The 21,302-nt window shown below is 41.3% G+C and overlaps 1 protein-coding gene across 3 annotated transcripts in view; it reads left to right on the top strand.

Moving 5' to 3' along the window:
* RAB1A (RAB1A, member RAS oncogene family) overlaps positions 1–21,302 on the top strand; it is a 45,014-nt gene that overhangs the window by 22,681 nt on the left and 1,031 nt on the right. The window contains exons 2-5 of one of the 3 annotated variants that reach the window (XM_007970435.3): positions 3,760–3,832; positions 10,160–10,255; positions 18,789–18,884; positions 21,122–21,253. In XM_007970435.3, the coding sequence (XP_007968626.1) occupies positions 3,760–3,832; positions 10,160–10,255; positions 18,789–18,884; positions 21,122–21,253 (397 nt within the window). The remainder of the gene's footprint in view (positions 1–3,759; positions 3,833–10,159; positions 10,256–18,788; positions 18,885–21,121; positions 21,254–21,302) is intronic. The other 2 variants (XM_007970436.3, XM_007970437.3) reach the window with 2 other exon arrangements.

The following is a 21,302-nucleotide window of genomic DNA, read 5'->3' as shown; positions in this document are numbered from 1 at the left end:
TTTCTTTCTTTTTTTTTTTTTTGAGATGGAGTTTTGCTCTTGTTGCCCAGGCTGGAGTGCATGATTTCAGCTCACTGCAACCTCCGCCTCCCAGGTTCAAGTGATTCTCCTGCCTCAGCCTCCCGAGTAGCTGGGATTACAGGTGCCCGCCACCACACCCAGCTAATCACCTGACCTCAGGGGGCCCATTCATGTTTTTTAAAGCTTGATGGTTGCTCTGAAATAGAGTTGTTGATTTTTTTTTTTTTTTTTTTTAAACTCTGCTTTTGCCCAGGCTGAGCTCACTGCAACCTCCACCTCCTGAGTTCAAGCAATTCTCATGGGTCAGCCTCCCGAGTAGCTGGGATTAAAGCTGCCCACCACCACACCTGGCTAATTTTAGTATTTTTAGTAGAGACAGGGTTTTACCATGTTGGCCAGGCTGGTCTGGAACTTCTGACCTCAGGTGTGAGCCACTACGCCTGGCCTGAGTTGTTGATCTTTAAGGTGATACATCAGACAACATCTGAGGCCCTGTACAGTCCTTTACTGTAACTGGGTCCAGTAAGGTGAATTCAGAGAATGTTTTTGAGTGTTTACTGGATGCCTGGCATGGTGCTCAGGGAGATTGGTACGTTAAGTCCAGTTGTTGTGTTGAAACTTGTTTAAAAGCCTCCCTACTAAATCCCAGCTACTCAGGAGGCTGAGGCCTGAGAATCACTTGAACCCTGGAGGCAGAGGTTGCAGTGAGTCGAGATTGAGCCACTGCACTCCAGTCTGGGCGACAGAGTGAGACTCTGTAATAACAACAACAACATCCCCCCCAAAAAACCAACCTACTATGGTAGTATCAATGCTGTGATAGTCTTGTTATCTTAATACATGTAAATTCTTAACATATACTCATTGTTAATGTTCGGTGTTTAGTATTCTTAAGAATGTTTGGCGCTGGGCGCTGTGGCTCACGCCTGTAATCCCAGCACTTTGGGAGGCTGAGGCAGGCGGATTACCTGAGGTCAGGAGTTTGAGACCAGCCTGGCCAACATGGTGAAATCCCTGTCTTTACTAGAAACACAAAAATTAGCTGGGCGTGGTGGCACATGCCTGTAATCCCAGCTACTTTGGAGGATGATGCAGGAGAATTGCTTGAACCTGGGAGGTGGAGGCTGCAGTGACCTGAGATCGCTTCAGTGCACTCCAGCCTGGGCGATAGAGCGAGACTCTTGTCTCAAAACAAACAAACAACAAAAGAATATTTGGGGCCGGGCACGGTGGCTCACACCTGTAATCCCAGTACTTTGGGAGGCCAAGGCGAGTAGATCACTTGAGGTCAGGAGTTGGAGACCAGCCTGACCAACATGGTGAAACCCTGTGTTTACTAAAAACGCAAAAATTAGCCTGAGCAACAGAGCAAGACTCTGTCTCAAAAAAAGAAAAAAGAATATTTGGTTTAATTAAGAAGGAACCTTATCAATAGTAGTAAAGTCGGTCAGCCAGCTGAATTGCCACATACAAATTGTTGGTATTAGGTATCATTTATTAAGGATAATATTCTACAATAGCAATCTTTTTAAACATTTTAATATCTCAAACTGGAAAGGATGTCTAGTTCATTCTGTGCTTCAGTCCCCTCTTCTGATTTACTTGTTTAAAAGCTTTTTGTTGGCTGGGCGTGGTGGCTCAAGCCTGTAATCCCAGCACTTTGGGAGGCTGAGACGGGCGGATCACGAGGTCAGGAGATCGAGACCATCCTGGCTAACATGGTGAAAGCCCGTCTCTACTAAAAAGTACAAAAAACTAGCCGGGCGAGGTGGCGGGCGCCTGTAGTCCCAGCTACTCGGGAGGCTGAGGCAGGAGAATGGCGTAAACCCGGGAGGCGGAGCTTGCAGTGAGCTGAGATCCGGCCACTGCACTCCAGCCTGGGTGACAGAGCAAGACTCTGTCTCAAAAAAAAAAAAAAAAAAAAAAAAAAGCTTTTTGTTTTCTTCTCTGACTTCTGTTTTGCTGCTGATAATTGAGGACAATAAGTATAACAATAAGTGTAATATGGTAGTTTGCTAAAACCAAAACAATGTTTTAAGTAATGCATATCATTATGTAAATCTACGTAATAGTTAAATATTCACAAAGATAATCACTTAATGGAAGTTTTATATCCTCTCTTTTTTGGCAGTGCAATTAAAATGAAAAAAATGTTTTATATCTTGTTTATATGTACATAATTTTAATCTAAATTGTGACGTGGTTTTCACTTTAGCATTTTTTGGAAAGTAAATCAAAAAGGACAAATACAAAATCACGTGTATCTTCTACAAAACCGATATGTAAATTCTAAGGTTTTTGTCCTTTTGAAATTGCTTAAAAGAATGCATAGAACTGGTCTGAGTTGGAAAGGATCTATGAGGGATTTCCTTGGAGACCATGGATGAATAATATGTTGTCTTAGTTCCATGAAGTAATCTCTGGGGATAGTTTTTCAGTTAGGCCTGGCAATGTTAGAGATACATAAAGCGAGCCTCGTTTTATTGCTGGGCGCGGTGGCTTACACCTGTAATCCCAGCACTTTGGGAGACTGAGGCGGGCAGATCATGAGGTCAGGAGATTGAGACCGTCCTGGCCAACATGGTGAAATCCCGTCTCTACTAAAAATACAAAAATTAGCTGTGCATGGTGGCGCATGCCTGTATTCCCAGCTACTTGGGAGCCTGAGGTAGAAGAAACACTTGAACCAGGGAGGCAGAGGTTGCAGTGAGCCGAGATCGTGCCACTGTACTCTAGCCTGGTGACAGAGCAAGACTCCATCTCAAAAAAAAAAAAAAAAAAAAAAAAAAGAGCCTGGTTTTCAATGGTTCTGAAAAATGCTTTAATACAAGTGTAGAATGTTGGTCAAGTTTTGCACTTAAACAGCCTGTGAATTTACCACATTTCTAGTTTAAAATATAATAAGGGCTTTCAGAAGTTAAATGAACATTGTTTTGAGGGGAGAATTCAAGCAGGATGCTAGAGAAGGATCATGAAAACCCCTTCATTGGAGGAGTGCTCTGAAATTATTTGATCTTGGAATTTTTTTTTTTTCCCTCATTTTGAGACAGTTTCATTCTTATTGCCCAGGCTGGAGCTGGAGTGCAGCGTCTCGGCTTACTGCAGCCTTTGCCTCCTGGGTTCAAGCAGTTCTTCTGCCTCAGCCTCCTGAGTAGCTGGGATTACAGGCACCCACCACCATGCCTGGCTAATTTTTGTATTTTTAATAGAGATGGGGTTTCACTGTGTTGGTCAGGCTGGTCTTGAATTCCTGACCTCAAGTGAACTGCCTGCCTTGGCTTCCCAAAGTGGTGGGATTACAGGTGTGAGCCACTGCGCGTGGCCTGATCTTAGAATTTGAAGGAGAGACTAATATTTCATGGGTAAAAACAATGAAAAGTTAGCTTTCTGTAATCTAATACTGTAGAGGAGTGGGATTTATTTAGAATGTTTTAAGTATCTTGGGCAGTCCAAGAGTGCATATCACTTATTTTTCTTTTCCTTCTTTCCTTTTAAGTGGAAGTTCACTGATGTTAGAGATCATAGGTGGCATTGCCTACTTTTTACATATTCTATCATGTTTAGTGATCTGTCAGAAGGGCTGCAGCTGTTCCCAGTTTTGGCTTAAGCCATGCATGGGCTTTATGGGAGATGTAGTCTTCACAGTGAGTTGTTATTTGTAGCTGTGTTTTTGTTGTTTATAGCTTAGAATAATGCAGTATGATTTTTATTAACATCATTTTCTTTTTCTTTTTGCAGTGATTATTTATTCAAGTTACTTCTGATTGGCGACTCTGGGGTTGGAAAGTCTTGCCTTCTTCTTAGGTTTGCAGTAAGTTGAAATTGAAATGCCTTTACAATTAATGGTATACTTAATGCTATGTATGTTTTCTAGGTAGACAAAAAAAATTAAAGTTTTATTCAGAATAAGTTAATTATTCCAGAATTTATATATTTAAGGACTCCAAATATGCATCCCCAGTGGTATCTTGGACTGTTAAATAAAAAATATTGCCGCTCTTAAATTCAGTGAAGTATGGTTTTAAAGTCAGAATGTCTAATATTTTTGGTCAGAGTCAAAGAGCAGTTCCAATATAGGCACCAAGTTAAAGGGGTAGTTGTTGGCCTGTGTTGAAAGTGACTTGATGAAAATAAATCTTAAAGTTAAACTTTGGTAGAATAAAAAGAAAAAACAGAGCCAGGTGGTGCAGTGGCTCATGCCTGCAATCTCAGCTACTCAGGATGCTGGGGGTGGAAGGATCACTTGAGGCCAGGAGTTTGAGACCAACCTGCGCAACATAGCATGACTCTGTCTCTGGGGGGAAAAAAAAATTAATTAATTAATTAAAGAAAAAGTAGAGTTCTGGACAAACTTTGTTGGCCAGTGGCATAGTTCTAAATGCTGAAGCTGACAGATAGACTTCAGACTTAGCAGAATCCACAGTGTCCTTCATAGTCTTTATCAACTACCTTTACATTTAGCATGTTTCCTGGCCAGGCGTGGTGGCTCATGCCTATAATCCCAGCACTTTGGGAGGCCGAGATGGGTGGATCACAAGGTCAAGAGATCGAGACCATCCTGGCCAACATGGTGTGAAACCCTGTCTCTACTAAAAATACAAAAAATTAGCTGGGCATGGTAGCACATGCCTGTAGTCCCAGCTACTTGGGAGGCTGAGGCAGGAGAATCACTTGAACCCAGGAGGCGGAGGTTGCAGTGAGCCGAGATTGCGCCGCTGCACTCCAGCTTGGCAACAGAGCAAGACTCTCTCTCAAAAAAAAAAATATATGTGTGTATGTGTGTGTGTGTGTGTATGTAAAAATTAGCGTGTTTCCCTTCTTACTGTCTAGATCATTGTTTCTCAGAGCAGGGACCAAAGACTCCTAGGGGTTACCAAGACCCTCTCAGGTAGCCCATGAGGTCAAAATATCCTAATAATACTAAGACATTAGTATTTGTAAGGAAATATTTACTTGGTAATAATACTAAAATAAAAGATGTTTGCCTTTTTCAGTGATGACATTGGCTCTGGTAGTACAAAAGCAATGTGGGTAAAATTGCTGGTGGCTTGGTACACATCAAGGCAGTGCTAAGCTCCAGATTGTACTCATAGTGATGGCATTCTTTACCTCTGCATACTCACAGGAACAACAACAAACCCTGCCATTTTTATTGAAGAATGTCCTTGACAAAACAGTTAAAATTATTAATTTTTGAAAAATGTTGATCCATGAGTATTCCTTTAAAAATATTTGTGAAGAAATGGGAAGTTCACATAAAACTTTTTTTTTTTTTTTTTTTGAGACAGAGTCTGACTCTGTTGCCAAGGCGAGAGTACAGCGGCATGGTCTCTGGCTCCCAGGCTCAAACCATTCTCCCACCTCAGCCTCCCAAGTGGCTGGGACCACAGGCATGCGTCATCATGCCTGGCTAATTTTTGTATTTTTTGTAGCGACAAGAGTCTCACTTTGTTGCCCAGGCTGGTCTCGAACTTCTGAGCTCAAGCGATCCACATGTCTCAGTCTCCCAAAAAGTGCTGGAGAAAGCACTTCTGACTGCATACTGGCTAGTGTGTTGGTTATTTTGGAAAAAAGAAAAGCATTTATAGTTTTTTGAGTTGTAAGCTGAGCTAACTGCTTTATTTTTTTCCATGGAATACCATTTTATTTTATTTTATTTTTTGAGATGGAATATTGCTCTATTTCCCAGGCTGGAGTGCAATGGTACGATCTTGGCTAACGGCAACCTCCACCTGCTGGGTTCAAGCAATTCTTCTGCCTCAGCCTCCTAAGCGGCTGGGATTATAGGCAGCAAGGCCAGCTAATTTTTGTATTTTTAGTAGAGATGGGGTTTTACCATGTTGGCCAGGCTGATCTCGAACTCCTGGCCTCAGGTGATCCACCTGCCTCAGCCTCCCAAAGTGCTGGGATTACAGGCGTGAGCCACCACGCCCGGCCTTTTTTTTTTTTTTTTTTTTTTTTTTTTTTTAACTTGAAAGAACAGCTAACAGACAAATTAGATTAGAATTGTACAGAATTGGCTATTTGACATATTTTCTCAGATGAACTGTGATAGTCATTTCAAGGGAAGTAGCTGCAAGCATTTGTTGGCTGAAATAAAATTTAAGTTTACAATGGAAAATTAGAATTTGAAAAAACTTACAGTTTACTGCTTGACAGTATCCTAAATACATACGACTTTTCTGATGAGTGCCGATATTAATGAAGGTTATTTAAAAAATGTGAAATATTGTATAATTCTTTTTATATAACAGTTAAAAATAAAACCATGAAGTACTAGAATAAAACATAGGTGGCTCTTTAATCTTGGTGTATGAAGATATTTTCTAAAATAAGAAAAAATCAAAGAAAGAAATCACTGCTACATTTGATTGTATTAAAATTAATTTGTCATGGGCACAAAAATGTTAGAAAACTAATGGCACTAGCAAATAAATATATATGAGGATTGGTATTCTCAATATGTAAAGTACATTTGCACATCAGTAAGAAAAGAATATTTGTCCTAATGGAAGTAGTGGCAAATACATCAGCAGTCAGTTGAAAAAAGAAGTAATACAAATTGCCAGTTGGGTGCGGTGGCTCATGCCTGTAATTCCAGCATTTTGGTAGGCTGAGGCTGGCGGATCACCTGAGGTCAGGAGTTTGAGACCAGCCCAACATGGAGAAACCCCGTGTCTACTAAAAATACAAAATTAGTTGGGTGTGGTGGCGTATGCCTGTAATCCCAGCTACTGTGGCGGCTGCGGCAGGAGAATCACTTGAACCCGGGAGGCGGAGGTTGTGGTGAGCTGAGATTGCACCTTTGCACTCCAACCTGGGCAACAAGAGCGAAACTCTGTCTCAAAAAAAAAAAAAAGTAATACAAATTGCCAATAAACATGAAAAAAAAGCTCAACTTTGTTTGTAATTAAAGGCCTTTAAGTTAAAATTAGGTATCATTTAATTTTTATTAAATTGGCAAATATTAAAATTAAGAATAATTCTTAAGCAACATTCAGTAGGTGGGAAGAATCTAGCTGTAGCCTGAGGTGTTTGTGCTTCAAGGAAAACCCTCTCTGGGATGCCCATTGCTTGAAGTCAGAGGTTTTCCAGTACTGCCTACATAGTAGGATACCTGGAAAGTATTTTTAAAATGCTGATCCCTGTATCCTCAAAATATTAATAGAGACAGTTGTGGTGAGGACTATAATAAAGAAATGTGCAGTAAGTTTTGGGGGCACAGAGGGAAGAATTTGTTGGCTGAGGAGTTGAAGAAATTGGGCACTCAGTATTGCCTGAGCTTAAAATCAGATGAATAAATGCCATATGACCTTGGGGCTGAGGAGTAAATAGGGTTATGCAGAAAGAGATAACTGAGGCTTTTGGGCAGAAGGAATAGTAACGGCTCAGAGGCATGGGAGTTAAGGTCATTTAGGGATTTATAAGAATTCAGTATTTCTTTCTTTTTTATTTTTGAGATGGAGTCTAGTTCTGTCGTCCAGGCTGGAGTACAGTAGCACGATCTCGGCTCACTGCAACCTCCACCTCCTGGGTTCAAGTGATTCTCCTGCCTCAGCCTCCTGACTAGCTGGGATTACAGGCACCCGCCACCACACCCAGCTAATTTTTTGTATTTTCAGTAGAGATGGGGTTTCACCATCCTGGCCAGGCTGATCTCGAACTCCTGTCCTTGTGATCCACTCACCTCAGCCTCCGAAAGTGCTGGTATTACAGGTGTGAGCCACCATGCCCCGCCCATATTTCTAAAGATGTTTTCTATAAAATGACATTGCCATTATCAACCTACAAAATACGTTTTCCATTGGTTGTTTTGTTGCTTAGTCTTTTAATCTAGAACCATATATATATACACACACACACACACACACACACACACACACACATATATATATTTTTTTTTTTTTGGAGACGAAGTCTTGCTCTGTCACCCAGGCTGGAGTGCAGTGGCGTGATTTTGGCTCACTGCAAGCTCCGCCTCCCGGGTTAATGCCATTCTCCTGCCTCAGCCTCCCGAGTAGCTGGGCCTATAGACGCCTGTCACCACACCGGCTAATTTTTTGTATTTTTAGTAGAGACGGGATTTCACTGTGTTAGCCAGGATGGTCTCGATCTCCTGACCTTGTGATCCGCCCGCCTTGGTCTCCCAAAGTGCTGGGATTACAGGTGTAAGGCACCGCGCCCGGCCTTTATTTATATATATTTTTTATACCATTGACTTTTTGCAGAAACTGGAGCATTTGTCCTGTAGATTGTCTAGTATTTTTCATTTGTTATTTTGCTTCCTTGTGATGTCCTTATGCTTATTTGTTTATCCCTGTCTCTGTAATTAGAAGATCTAGAACTACACTATCCTTAGAGTGGCTACTAGCTCTTTGTAGCTATTTAAATTTAAATTAATTAAAACTGAAAAAGTTTGGTGGCTCACACCTGTAATCCCAGCACTTTGGGAGGCCAAGGTGGGAGGATTGCTTGAGTGCAGGAGTTCAAGGCTTCAGTGAGCTGTGACTGTACTCTAGCTTGGGCGAGACCCTGTCCCATTAAGGGGGAAAAATAATAGAAAAACAATAAAAAATTTAGTTTCTTGTTTCACAAGCCGCATAGGGCTAATGGCTGCCATATTGGCTAGCACAGCTCATAGAACCTTTCCATTGTCACAGAAAGTTCTGTTTGGCAGTGCTGTTCTCATTAGACTTGATTCGATTAAGGTCCATCTTTGTTGACAGAATACTTCTTAGGTGGTGCTTTGTGGTTCACATAATGATAGCCTGGTCTGTTCATTCATATATCTTTTCACAATAAATATTTTTATTCCACTCTTAATAAAATGTCATGGCAGGTACTCGCGAGAAGCAGTTATAATTTTAAAAGTTTAACATTGGGTTAAAAAATTAACAGGAAACATACATTCACAGGAAAGCTTGTGCACAAATGTTCATAGCTGCATTATTCGTAATAGCCAAAAAGTGGAAACAACCCAAATCAATTTATGAATAGATAAAATGTGGTATATTTGTACATGTAATATTATTCAGCCAATAAAATGGGCCAGGCATGGTGGCTCACACCTGTAATCCCAGCACTTTGAGAGGCTGAGGCAAGGGGATCACTTGAGGCCAGGAGTTTGAGACCAGCCTGACCATCATCACAAACCCCATCTCTACTAAACATACATAAATTAGGCAGGTGTGGTGATGCATGCCTGTAGTCCCAACTACTCAGGTGGCTGAGTCATGAGGATCGCTTGAACCTAGGAGACAGAAGTTGCAGTGAACTGAGATCATGACAGTGCACTCCCTGCCTCAAAAAAAAAAAAGAATGAAGTAATGAAGTACTGTTACATGGTATAACATGGATGAACCTTGAAAATGTTCTGCTAAATGAAGGAAGGCAGACACAGAGGGCCAGATATTTTATGATTCCATTTATACGAAATGTCCAAAATTGGCAAATCTAAAGAGACAGAAAGTAGATCAGTGGTTGCCAGGGTGTGAAGACGGGTTCTTTCTGGAGCAGGTACAGGGTCCTTTCTGGAGTGATGAAAATATCCTGGAATTCGTGGTTGTAGTTCGCAACCTTGTGAATGTGTAAGAACCACTGAATTGTCCACTTCAAAAGGGTGACTTTTATGTTATGTGCATTATATCTAAAAAAAAAAAAATCATTAGGAAGCAAGATTGACTTCTAAGAAAAAGTTCATAATAGTGGAGTGAAATGATTGTTGTTTTGTGGTGAATAAATTGGGTAGGTGGGTCACAAGAGTTTTGCTGATTAGTGATTAGAAAAATTATTCATAATCATTGAAAATATAAAATATTTTTCTATATGATGTATGTAAAGAATGTGGCAAGAGATGATGTTTGGAAAAAATAAAGAATGGCTATTGTAGAGATCTTAAGGAAAGAAGAAACTACAGTTAAGTAGTGCTTTCTAATCAGAATATGAAGTACTGAAAGTGGATGGAGTGACTGTTGTCAGCATGTTATACTTTATACATTTCATTCATAAACTTGGACTGTAGATAAAAGTAAACATGATTTTTTTTATTTACTCTTGAACAGCAGTTTTTTTTTTTCACTTAGATTTGCATCTGCTCCACCGAACAATACATTTAATTGTTAATTATTTCCCCCTTCAGGATGATACATATACAGAAAGCTACATCAGCACAATTGGTGTGGATTTCAAAATAAGAACTATAGAGTTAGATGGGAAAACAATCAAGCTTCAAATAGTAAGTGACTTTTGGCTAGTAATTTTTTTGGAATTTATTTTGGCAAATTTGTAATGTATTATTATTTTGTATATATTTAATATGCGAACAATTGAATGTAAGATGTCTTAAGAATCATGTACTTAAGATAGAATAGTAGAATAAGAATTATTTAGATTAAAAATATATTTTCAAGATTACTTAAGCCTCATTGAATTTTCTGTTCATGACGCAGAGAAACTCATGTTTTAAGTCAAACTTGGTCCTCATCTTTTTCTTTTATTGGGGGAAATCTAAGTTCAAGTTTACCTTGTCCTACAGTGCAAATGTTACAGACCATTTCTGTTTGTCTTTTACTGTGCTAAGTGCATGGAACATTAAAGGAACCCTAGGAAGAGATTGTTCATATGTGGCTCAGTTGAAGAAAAGTACTTATGTAGTTCTGTTTTAAGTATTTTTATTAGATAGTGTGCACCAACTCTGTAGAAACACGGAATTTTGTTGGAAAGGAACTTAGTTTTTGTAACATGTTCATTTTACTGCTCAAAAAAATGAATGCTGAAAGATTTAATGACTTGCCTACAGTTACTGGTAGAACCAAGTGACCGAAGCTCTGTCTTCAATATTTTGTGTGTCTGTGCCATCCTATCCCCCTTATCCATCTTTATACCCCCAGCCCCCAATTAAATATAGGCAGGTGTAATAGTTCAGTTGTGCCTCTTCAGTATGGGTCTGAGTCCTGTCAGTGTGGACATATCTGTGGTCTTTTAAAAAATAAATCTTTCAGTAGTTTTCAGAGTAGGGTATTAGCAAGAAGTAGGCTATAAACACAGGAAACCAGTGACTGCCCCTTTTGATGGAACTGATGACACGTGGAACTGGAAGGAGTCCTGTATTAGGAGTCAGAAGACTTAGACTTGTCTTGGATCTCGTGTTTACTTGTTAGAGAATCATGGGTTTGTGTCTTGGGGGAAAAGGCCGAAGTAACCCTGAGACCCAGTTTCGTTTCTAAAGTGAGTGTGATGACACATGATTTACTAATTTATAAGGTAGTTGTGAGAACCAAATCTAATAGCTTTATGTATGTGACAATACATGTGAAAGCCCTTTGTAAACTTCTGGGCAGTATATAGATACTACTTATGATATGACATGCACAGATAAATGGGTGTTTGATAGGTTAAGTTCCTCCCTTTCCTTATATGATTCTGATGAGGAAAAGAAGGTACGTTACAAAAGATAGATGGATGTGTCAAATTAGGACTTGCAAGGATTTAGTTTTCAGAAATAGCTTGAAATACTTTCAATCAGTGAACAAATTACCATCCATATTTTTTCCCGCTATATAAGTACATTATCAGCTTTTTATTTGGCAGCATAAAGAGTACATAAAGATCTACCCAAAACTGTACTTTAAAGTACTGGTATGGAATAATTGTATTATGTGTGTGTGATCATTGGCATTCATAAGATTTGGGTGTGTATTTGTATGTGAAACATTCATATTTTGTTACTTTCCTGTGGCTGGAGGGGATCTTATAGGACACTTTTTGTCTTTCATCTTTAATAGGAATTTCTTTTCCATGCCTGAAGGCCTCATTTTAAACATTTTGTTTGTTTGCGTTTTTTTATTTTTTGAGATATAGTATTGCTCTGTCTCCCAGGCTGGAGTGCAGTGGCGAGATTTCAGCTCACTGCAACCTCCGCCTCCTGGGTTCAAGTGATTCTCCTGCCTCAGCCTCCCTAATAGCTGGGATTACATGTGTGTACCACCATGCCCGGACAATTTTTTTTTTTTTTTTTTTTTTTTTTTGAGACGGAGCCTTGCTGTGTCGCCCAGACTGGAGTGTAGTGGTGCGATCTCAGCTCACTGCAACCTCCTTCTCCCAGGTTCAAGTGCTTCTCTTGCCTCAGCCTCCTGAGTAGCTGGGATTATAGGCATGTGCCACCACGCCCTGCTAATTTTTTGTATTTTTAGTAGAGACAGGGTTTCACCATGTTGGTTAGGCTGGTCTCGAACTCCTGACCTCATGATCTGCCTGCCTCAGCTTCTCAAAGTGCTGGAATTACAGGCATGAGCCACCGTGCCCGGCCTTCGGATAAGTTTTGTATTTTTCATAGAGATGGGGTTTTGCCATGTTGGCCAGGCTGGTCTCAAACTCCTTACCTCAAGTGATCCACCCATCTTGGCTGCCCAAAGTGCTGGGATTACAGGTGTGAGCCACCACACCTGGCTTTTTGAACATTTTTAAGAGGCTTACCATTTTTTCGAAGTAGCTAGTTCCATTTTATATATAACTTCGGCCAGGCATGTTGGCTCACACCTGTAATCCCAGCACTTTGGGAGGGCTAGGTCAGAGAGTCACTTGAGGCCAGGAGTAAACATAGCTCCTGTGACCAACCTGATCAACATAGAGACTCCATCTCTACCAAAAAACAAAACAAAACAAAAGCCAGGTGTGGTGGTCCATGCCTGTCATGCCTGTAGTCCTAACTCCCCAGGAGACTGAGGTGGGAGGAATGTTTGAGCCCAGAAGACTGCAGTCAGGCAAGATTGCACCACTGCACCCCAGCTTTGGGGACAGAGTGAGACCCTGTCTCAAAAACAAAATAAGACTGGGTGCAGTGGCTGTCCAGGCGTCGTGGTTCACGCTTATAGTCCTAGCACTTTGGGAGGCCAAGGTCGGCAGATTGCCTGAGCTCAGGAGGTCTAAGACCAGCCTGAGCAACATGGTGAAACCTAATCTCTGCAAAATATACAGAAAAAAACACAAAAAACACAAAACCTCTAGTTGCCAGTTATTTTTATTTATTTATTCCTAGTGATTCCTTTTTTTTTTCTTTTTGAGACAAAATCTCACTTTATCTCCCAGGCTGGAGTGCAGTGGCACTATCTCAGCTCACTGCATGATTCTTTTAGAGACATGTTAATTCTTTATATTGAGCTTAAGCCTGTTTCCTTTTACTTCTGTCTCTTATTCCTCTGCCTTGTGGAGCTGCCTGAATCAGATTAAGTCCTCTTTTATTGGCAAGCCTGCCCTTCAGATTGATCTTATCACCACCTTTCTTCTATCTCTGAAGTTCCTCATTCTTTCCTGTAATGATATTTTCAGAACCTTGTGCAATTTGGGTTATTCTTACATTTTATAAATGCCTTTTATTAAATTTGATTTCTTAAATCAAGTATGAGGTACATCCTATCTTGATTTGGAGCCTGAATGAATTTCTCTCTTGAAGTTCAAAGGCTCATGGCCCTTTATTATTATTAATCAAAGACATAACCATTTGTTGTTTCAGTAGTCATATCATTTCTGGTTTGGGTCTTAAGGTTTTTGATTTGTTTGTTTTTAATTAAAAGAGGGGTCTTGGCCGCGTGCAGTTGCTCACCCCTGTAATCCCAGTACTTTGAGAGGCTCAGGCAGGCAGATCACTTGAGTTCATGAGTTCAAGACCAGTATGGGCAACATGGCGAAACCCTGTCTCTACCAAAAACACAAAATTCAGCCAGGCATGGTGGTGTGTCCCTGTAGTCCAAGGTACTCAAGAGGCTAAGGTGGGAGGATTGCTTGAGCCTGGAAATGGAGGTTGCAGTGAGCCAAGATCATGCCATTTGCACTCTAGCCTGGGCAACAGAGCGAGACCCTGTTTCAAAAAAAGAAGAAGGTCTTACTTTACACTTCTATGACTGGTGTTTTAAAAATCTAAACAGGCCAGACGTGGTAGCTCATGCCTATAATCCCAGCACTTTGGGAGGAGGAGGCGCGCAGATCACGAGGTCAGGAGTTCATTACCCGCCTGGCCAACATAGTGAAGCCCTATCTCTACTAAAAATACAAAAAAATTAGCTGGGCATGGTGGTTCGTGCCTGTAATCTCAGCTACTCAGGAGGCTATGGCAGGGGAATCGCTTGAACCCGAGAGGCGGAGATTGCAGTGAGTCAAGATTGTGCCATTGCACTCCAGCCTGGCGACAGAGCGAGACTCCATCTCAAAAAAAAAAAAAAAAAAAAAACCAAAAATCTAAACACAAGATTTTACTTTTAATCCTATCTTTTCCTCTTGCTTGGCTTCAGTAATCCTTCAAGTTTTCTAGATCTTTTCAAAATCTTGATTCTGTTGATTTATATTTTAATTATCTTTTCCTTTCTGCTTTTCCTGTTCAGGTGTGACATCTGGGTCTTTATCTGAGTTTTGTTAGATTACAAAACATTCAGCAAGGTAGGGCAGGTACTGAGTCCAGTTGTACACCATAGAAAGCCTCTTTCTGTGATTGTTCATTCAAGAGGCTTTATGAAAATGTCTATATTACACCAGGCACTTGGAGGTTACAGAGAGGAATAAAACATAGCCCATTAAGAGGCAGACAGTGGGAGAGACGAACATGGGAAAAAGTTACTCTGATTATGAGGGGTAATGAGAATTACATACGAAGGAAAGTACTGTTAGTACTGTTAGGATTTAGAGTCAGGAAAGTTTTCAGAGTAGCAAGGAAACATCAGAAATTTTATTCTTTCTGCCAGGCATGGTACATGTATTATTCTGTTCTCACACTGCCACAAGGAACTGACCAAAACTCGGTGATTTATTAAAAAAAAGGTTTAATTGACTCAGCTCTGCATGGCTGGGGAGGCCTCAGGAAACTTACCATGGCAGAAAGGGAAGCAGGCACGTCTTACATGGCAGGAGGTGAGAGAGTGTGTGAAGGAAGCGAAGGGCGCTCAGATCCTGTGAGAATTCATTCACTATCACTCGAATGGGGGAAACCGTCGCCATAATCCAATCACTTCCCTCAGTCAACAAGTGGGGATTATAACTTGAGATGAGATTTGGGTGGGGACACGGAGCCAAACTGTATCAGTGCCTGTAGTCCCAGTTACTTGGGAGGCTGAGGCAGGAGGAACACTTGAGCCCAGGAGTTCAAGATCTGCCTGGGCAACATAGCAATACCTCCATTTAAAAAAAAAAAAGGAAATTTTACTTTTTGGATGCTATTGCTCACTTTAGTCAGCTGTAACTTCTTTTTGACTTTTTTTTTTTTAGTCAAAAAACAATTTTTCCTTCTATCTTTGTGAAAGGGGTTGGTGAGCAAGGAAGAAAAGGAAATTATTTTATTGAGCAGTTTCTATAGTCAGGCGCATTTTACAAACATTAGTTCATTTTAAACCCCTTTTGCTGTTGTACAAGGTGAATACTATCTAGCATTTACAGATGAAGAAACTGTTAGGTGACTCTCCCTAATATTAAATAACCAGGAACCTAGATTTGATGTTTTGAAGTCAGGGAGGCTTGATTCTAGAGTTCATGCTTCCTCCAACGATATACTGAAAGACTTTGAGCCTCTTTTTTTCTTCTTTTATTGAGACAGCATCTGGCTCTGTTGCCCAGGGTGCAGTGGCATGATCTCAGCTCACTGCAACCTCTGCCTCCTGGGCTCAAGTGATTCTCCTGCCTCAGCCTCCCAAGTAGCTGTGACCACAGGCACACACCACCATACCTGGCATACCTGGCTAATTTTTGGGTTTTCTAGTAAAAGACGAGGTTTCGCCATGTCATGAGACCAGCAATGCCCAAACTGGTCTCAAACTCTTGAGCTCAAGTGATCTGCCTGCCTTGGCCTCCCGAAGTGCTGAGATTACAGGTGTGAGCCACCGCGCCTGGCCTTGAGCCTCTTTATTGATTACTGTCTAACTAGTCTTCTGAGCTCCCAGGCTTAGTAATTTGGACAGAAAAGGAAATAAAGCTGTGGTGATTTGTATTTCTGTTTATTTGCTTTTTTAGATTAACAATTATTGACATTTTACATTATTTGTCTTATTCTAGTAGTAGAGTATATTAAATTATAGACATTTGATATTTTACTCCAAAATGCTTCAGTATGCATCTCTATTTTGTTACCACATCAAATAGAACTGACATTAATTCCTTAATACCCAGCTCATCTTCCAATTTACCCAAAATTGCAACTTGTTTTTAGCTCCATGTTGGCCAGGTCAGGAAAAGAAAGCGATTTCACTGAATACTACTGAACTTTTTTTTTTTTTAAGTTTTGTCATTTAAAACCTTAGTGAGGCTCAGTCCACGATCATTCCCCTTGTTAGAACCAAGGCTTTGTCTGGGCAGGGTGGCTCACGCCTGTAATCCCAACACTTTGGGAGGTCAAGGCAGGTGGATCACATGAGGTCTGGAGTTCGAGACCAGCCTGGCCAACATGGGGAAACCCTGTCTCTACTAAAAATACAAAAATTAGCCTGGTGTAGCGGTGGGTGTCTGTAATCCCAGCTGTTCGGGAGGCTGAGGCAGGAGAATCACTTAAACCTGGGAGGCGGATGTTGTAATGAGCCAAGATCACGCCATTGCACTCTAGCCTGGGAGACAGAGCGAAACGGCCGGGCGCGGTGGCTCACGCCTGTAATCCCAGCACTTTGGGAGGGCGAGACGGGTGGATCACGAGGTCAGGAGATCGAGACCATCCTGGCTAACACGGTGAAACCCCGTCTCTACTAAAAAATACAAAAAACTAGCTGGGCGAGGTGGCGGGCGCCTGTAGTCCTAACTACACGGGAGGCTGAGGCAGGACAATGGCGTAAACCTGGGAGGCGGAGCTTGCAGTGAGCTGAGACCCGGCCACTGCACTCCAGCTCTGGCGACAGAGCAAGACTCTGTCTCAAAAAAAAAAAAAAAAAAACCAAACCAAAGTTTTTTACATCTAAAAATTGAGTTTGCGTCTAGATATTTTTAACTTTTTTTGTTTTGTTTTTTAAGAGATAGGGTCTCCCTCTGTCCCCTAGGCTGGAGCGCAGTGGCAAAATAATAGCTCACTGTAACCACAAACTCCTGGGCATAAGCAGTCCTCCTAAATAGCTGCAACTACAGGTGTGCACCACCTTGCACAACTAATTTTTTTAATTTAGTTGAGACAGGGTCTTGCTGTGTTGCGTAGGTTGGTTTCCAACTTCTGCCCTCAAGCGATCCTCCTGCTTTGGCCTCCCAAAGTGCTGGGATTACAGGCATGAGCCACTGCACCTGGCTAACAGTTTTCTCTTTTTTTTTTTTTTTTTTTTTTTTGAGATGGAGTCTCGTTCTGTCCCCCAAACTGAAGTGGAATGGTGCGATCTCGGCTCACTGCAACCTCCACCTCCCGGGTTCAAGCGATTCTTCTGCCTCAGCCACCCGAGTAGCTGGGATTACAGGCGCACACCACGCATGGCTAATTTTTGTATTTTTAGTAGAGATGGGGTTTTATCATGTTGGTCAGGTTGGTCTCGAACTCCTGACCTCGTGATCCGACCGCCTTAGCCTCCCAAAGTGTTGGGATTACAGGCATGAGCCACCACGCCCAGTCCCAACAGTTTTTTTTTTTTTTTTTTTTTTTTTTTTGAGACAGAGTCTCGTTCTGTTGCCCAGGCTGGAATGCAGTGGCCGGATCTCAGTTCACTGCAAGCTCCGCCTCCCAGGTTTGCGCCATTCTCCTGCCTCAGCCTCCTGAGTAGCTGGGACCCGCCACCTCGCCTGGCTAGTTTTTTGTATTTTTTAGTAGAGATGGGGTTTCTCCGTGTTAGCCAGGATGGTTTCAATCTCCTGACCTCGTGATTCACCCGTCTTGGCCTCCTGAAGTGCTGGGATTACAGGCTTGAGCCACCGCGCTCTGCCCCAACAGTTTTTTTAAACCCAGAACTATAATGCAATAATGTTAGCATTTGTTTTTGGAATTTGAGCCTAACTAGTTGAAAGGCAGTTAAGTTGCTCTTAAAATACATTTTATAAAAGTGTTTGGAATCATCTTCCTTACATTGTTTTCTCTAGGATGAAGACAACACCTGGCCAGGCATGGTGGCTCATGCCAGTAATGCCAGCAGTTTGGGAGAACTGCTTGAGTCCAGGAATTTGAGACCAGCCTGGGCAGTATAGCAAAACTCCGTCTCTACAAAAAAGAAAAAGTTAGCTGAGTGTGGTGGCATGTACCTGTAGTCCCAGCTCCTCAGGAGGCTCAGGTGGGAGGATTGCTTGAGCTGGGGAGGTTGAAGCTGCAGTGAGCCATGATCATGCCACTGCACTCAGCCTGGATGACAGATCTGAGACCCTGCTTGAAGCGGGGAAGAAAAAGACACCTGCTTGGGATAATTAAAGTTCTGTCTTGACTGGTAGTTATTTGAATCAGGTCCCTCCAATGCTAATTTAATCATGGTAGAATGTGCAAGCAAGTGAGTTTGTCTTACATGGAAGAGCTCTGTGTTCAAGGGCTTTAGGCCAGTGACATTCCTCAACACGGTGCTAAAGGCGGTAGGGAATGTGAAAAGTACGACATACTTCCTGCTCTCAACAGCTTGTAATTTTAGTATTATCGTAAGCTCAGTTGTAGGTACTACCTTCTTTTCTGGACTTTCAGGTACTTATTACTGTGCAGTATAGTGGTATGAGTTGAGGACTAATGTTTCTATATCACATCCTGATAATCTCCACAGTTATGAAAACTAAACTATTTCCCCTCCTTCCTACACTTTTCCCCAACTTTATTTTAATGGAATTGTTTGGATTTCTTGATTGTTTTGTAATAGTGGGACACAGCAGGCCAGGAAAGATTTCGAACAATCACCTCCAGTTATTACAGAGGAGCCCATGGCATCATAGTTGTGTATGATGTGACAGATCAGGTAAGTTCCAAGAGGAGATTGTGTTACAGTGACCAAGTAGGAAGTCATTATTCGATTAATGTAAGATTCATTTACTACTTCGCATATAAGCCATCAGTATTAACTTTATGGCAGAAAACTTTGTCCACTCTCAAATATAAATGTGAATCACTTAAAAGACATTTTTTTTCCTGTAATAAATAGAACATTAGTAATAAGTTTTACATTTGCTTTCAAGGGATTCTGGTTGTATTTATTATGAACTAAATAACTGATCAAATAGCCAAGACTCTAACATATAGGCAAGAGTTTGTAGGGAATCGTGAGTTGCTTGACTTATATTGTATTCTTGGTGTTGTTAACAGGAATATGGCCTGGTAATCAGAATTGCTAAAAGTGGGATTTGGGGGTCTCTGCCTGTGGAGGATGTGGTTCAGAAAAAAAGGATTTGAATAGGATAAGCTGTAGGAGGATCTTAGTATGAGAATGAGTATCTGAAGAGTAGCTGTGAGAGAGGGCAGGGCGATGGAGGGAACAATCTGGGACAGTAAAGCATGTAGTCCAGGGGCCATAACTGTTTTTTTGTTGTTATTATTTTTAATCAGAAGCTTAGATTTCGATGTCCTTTCTATCAAAGGACAGAAGAGAAACATTCAAAATTGGAATTTATTTTTCTTTTGGCAAATGTTAAATCTCACCTCTAATATGAAATCATAGCTAATTAGGAGATAACTTACATGTAAACATTTTGATTCAGTGCCATTAGAAGTGCTGGGTGGGTGATATCTGCAAGAGAAAAAAAAATGATGCTAGTTTAAAAAAATCTCTAGTCATATTGCCGTGAAATACTTTTAAATGAAAACTTTCCTCCTCTAAATATGACTGTGGATAAGAAAATAAGTATATTTAATAACATTTTGACATGTCTAGTAGTAACAGTAGGTCATCTTATTCATAAACCAAAATTTTATCAATTTTCAAGCCGGGTGCAGTGGCTCACGCCTGTAATCCCCACACTTTGGGAGGCCAAGCCGGGTGGATCACCTGAGGCCAGGAGTTAGAGACCAGGCTGGCCAACATGACAAAACCCCATCTCTACTAAAAATACAAAAATTAGGCCGGGCGCGGTGGCTCAAGCCTGTAATCCCGGCACTTTGGGAGGCCGAGACGGGCGAATCACGAGGTCAGGAGATCGAGACCATCCTGGCTAACACGGTGAAACCCCGTCTCTACTAAAAAATACAAAAAACTAGCCGGGCGAGGTGGCGGGCACCCGTAGTCCCAGCTACTCAAGAGGCTGAGGCAGGAGAATGGCGCAAACCCGGGAGGTGGAGCTTGCAGTGAGCTGAGATCCGGCCACTGCACTCCAGCCTGGGTGACAGAGCGAGACTCTGTCTCCAAAACAAAAACAAAAACAAACCAAAAATTAACCAGGCGTGACAAAAATTAGCCAGGTGTGGGGGCGCGTGCCTGTAATCCTAGCAGTCACTTGGGAGGCTGAGACAGGAGAATCACTTGAGCCTAGGAGGCAGAGGTTGCAGTGAGCCGAGATCGTGCCATTGCACTCCAGCCTGGATGACAGAACAAGACTTTGTCTCCCAAAAAAAAAAAAAAAAAAAAAAAAAAAAAAATTATCAAATTTCAAAACCAGGTTTTGTAGTACATTTAAATTGCATATTCCAAAGCAGTTGGGTTTGCCTGAGTTGCAGTTTAATATTAAGCTGTATTTCCCTTTCAAATAAGGTATTTTCATCATTAAGCCTGTAAATTCTAGTTTGTCATCATTTAGATATTTATAGTCATTTTAATATATCTGTTTACGGCCAGCCACAGTGGCTAACACCTGTAAACTCAGCATTTTTGAGGCCAAGGTGGGCCGATTGTTTGAGCTCAGGAGTTTGAGACCAGCCTGGGCAACATAGTGAAACCCCATCTATACAAAAAGTCCAAAAAAAAAATAGCCAGGTGTGGTGGCATGTGCCTGTAGTCCCAGCTATCCCGGAGGCTGAAGCGGGAGGATGGCTTGAGCTTGGGAGGTCGAGGGTGCAGTGAGCTGTGATTGTGTCACTGCGCCCTGGCCTAGGTAACAGAGCAAGACCCTGTCTCAAAAAAAAAAAAAAATCCCCTTCACTCCTTAGCAGTGGTTATTTTGTACCTAGAGTTGTCTCACTAGCTCTTTGTTATTTGTCTGTTAGGTCAGGAAGGTTGTTTCCATTTATTCCAGAACCATATTATCAAACTTTCAAATGTCTTTTTAGGAGTCCTTCAATAATGTTAAACAGTGGCTGCAGGAAATAGATCGTTATGCCAGTGAAAATGTCAACAAATTGTTGGTAGGGAACAAATGTGATCTGACCACAAAGAAAGTAGTAGACTACACAACAGCAAAGGTATGTTTAAAGTTTAATTTTCATACTGAATTTGAAGGTGTTGAATTAT

The sequence above is a fragment of the Chlorocebus sabaeus genome, chromosome 14, assembly GCF_047675955.1.
Source record: "Chlorocebus sabaeus isolate Y175 chromosome 14, mChlSab1.0.hap1, whole genome shotgun sequence".
Taxonomy (NCBI): Eukaryota; Metazoa; Chordata; class Mammalia; order Primates; family Cercopithecidae; genus Chlorocebus; species Chlorocebus sabaeus.
Note: the sequence above shows the minus strand (reverse complement) of the source record. Positions and strands in the feature narration are given on the sequence as shown.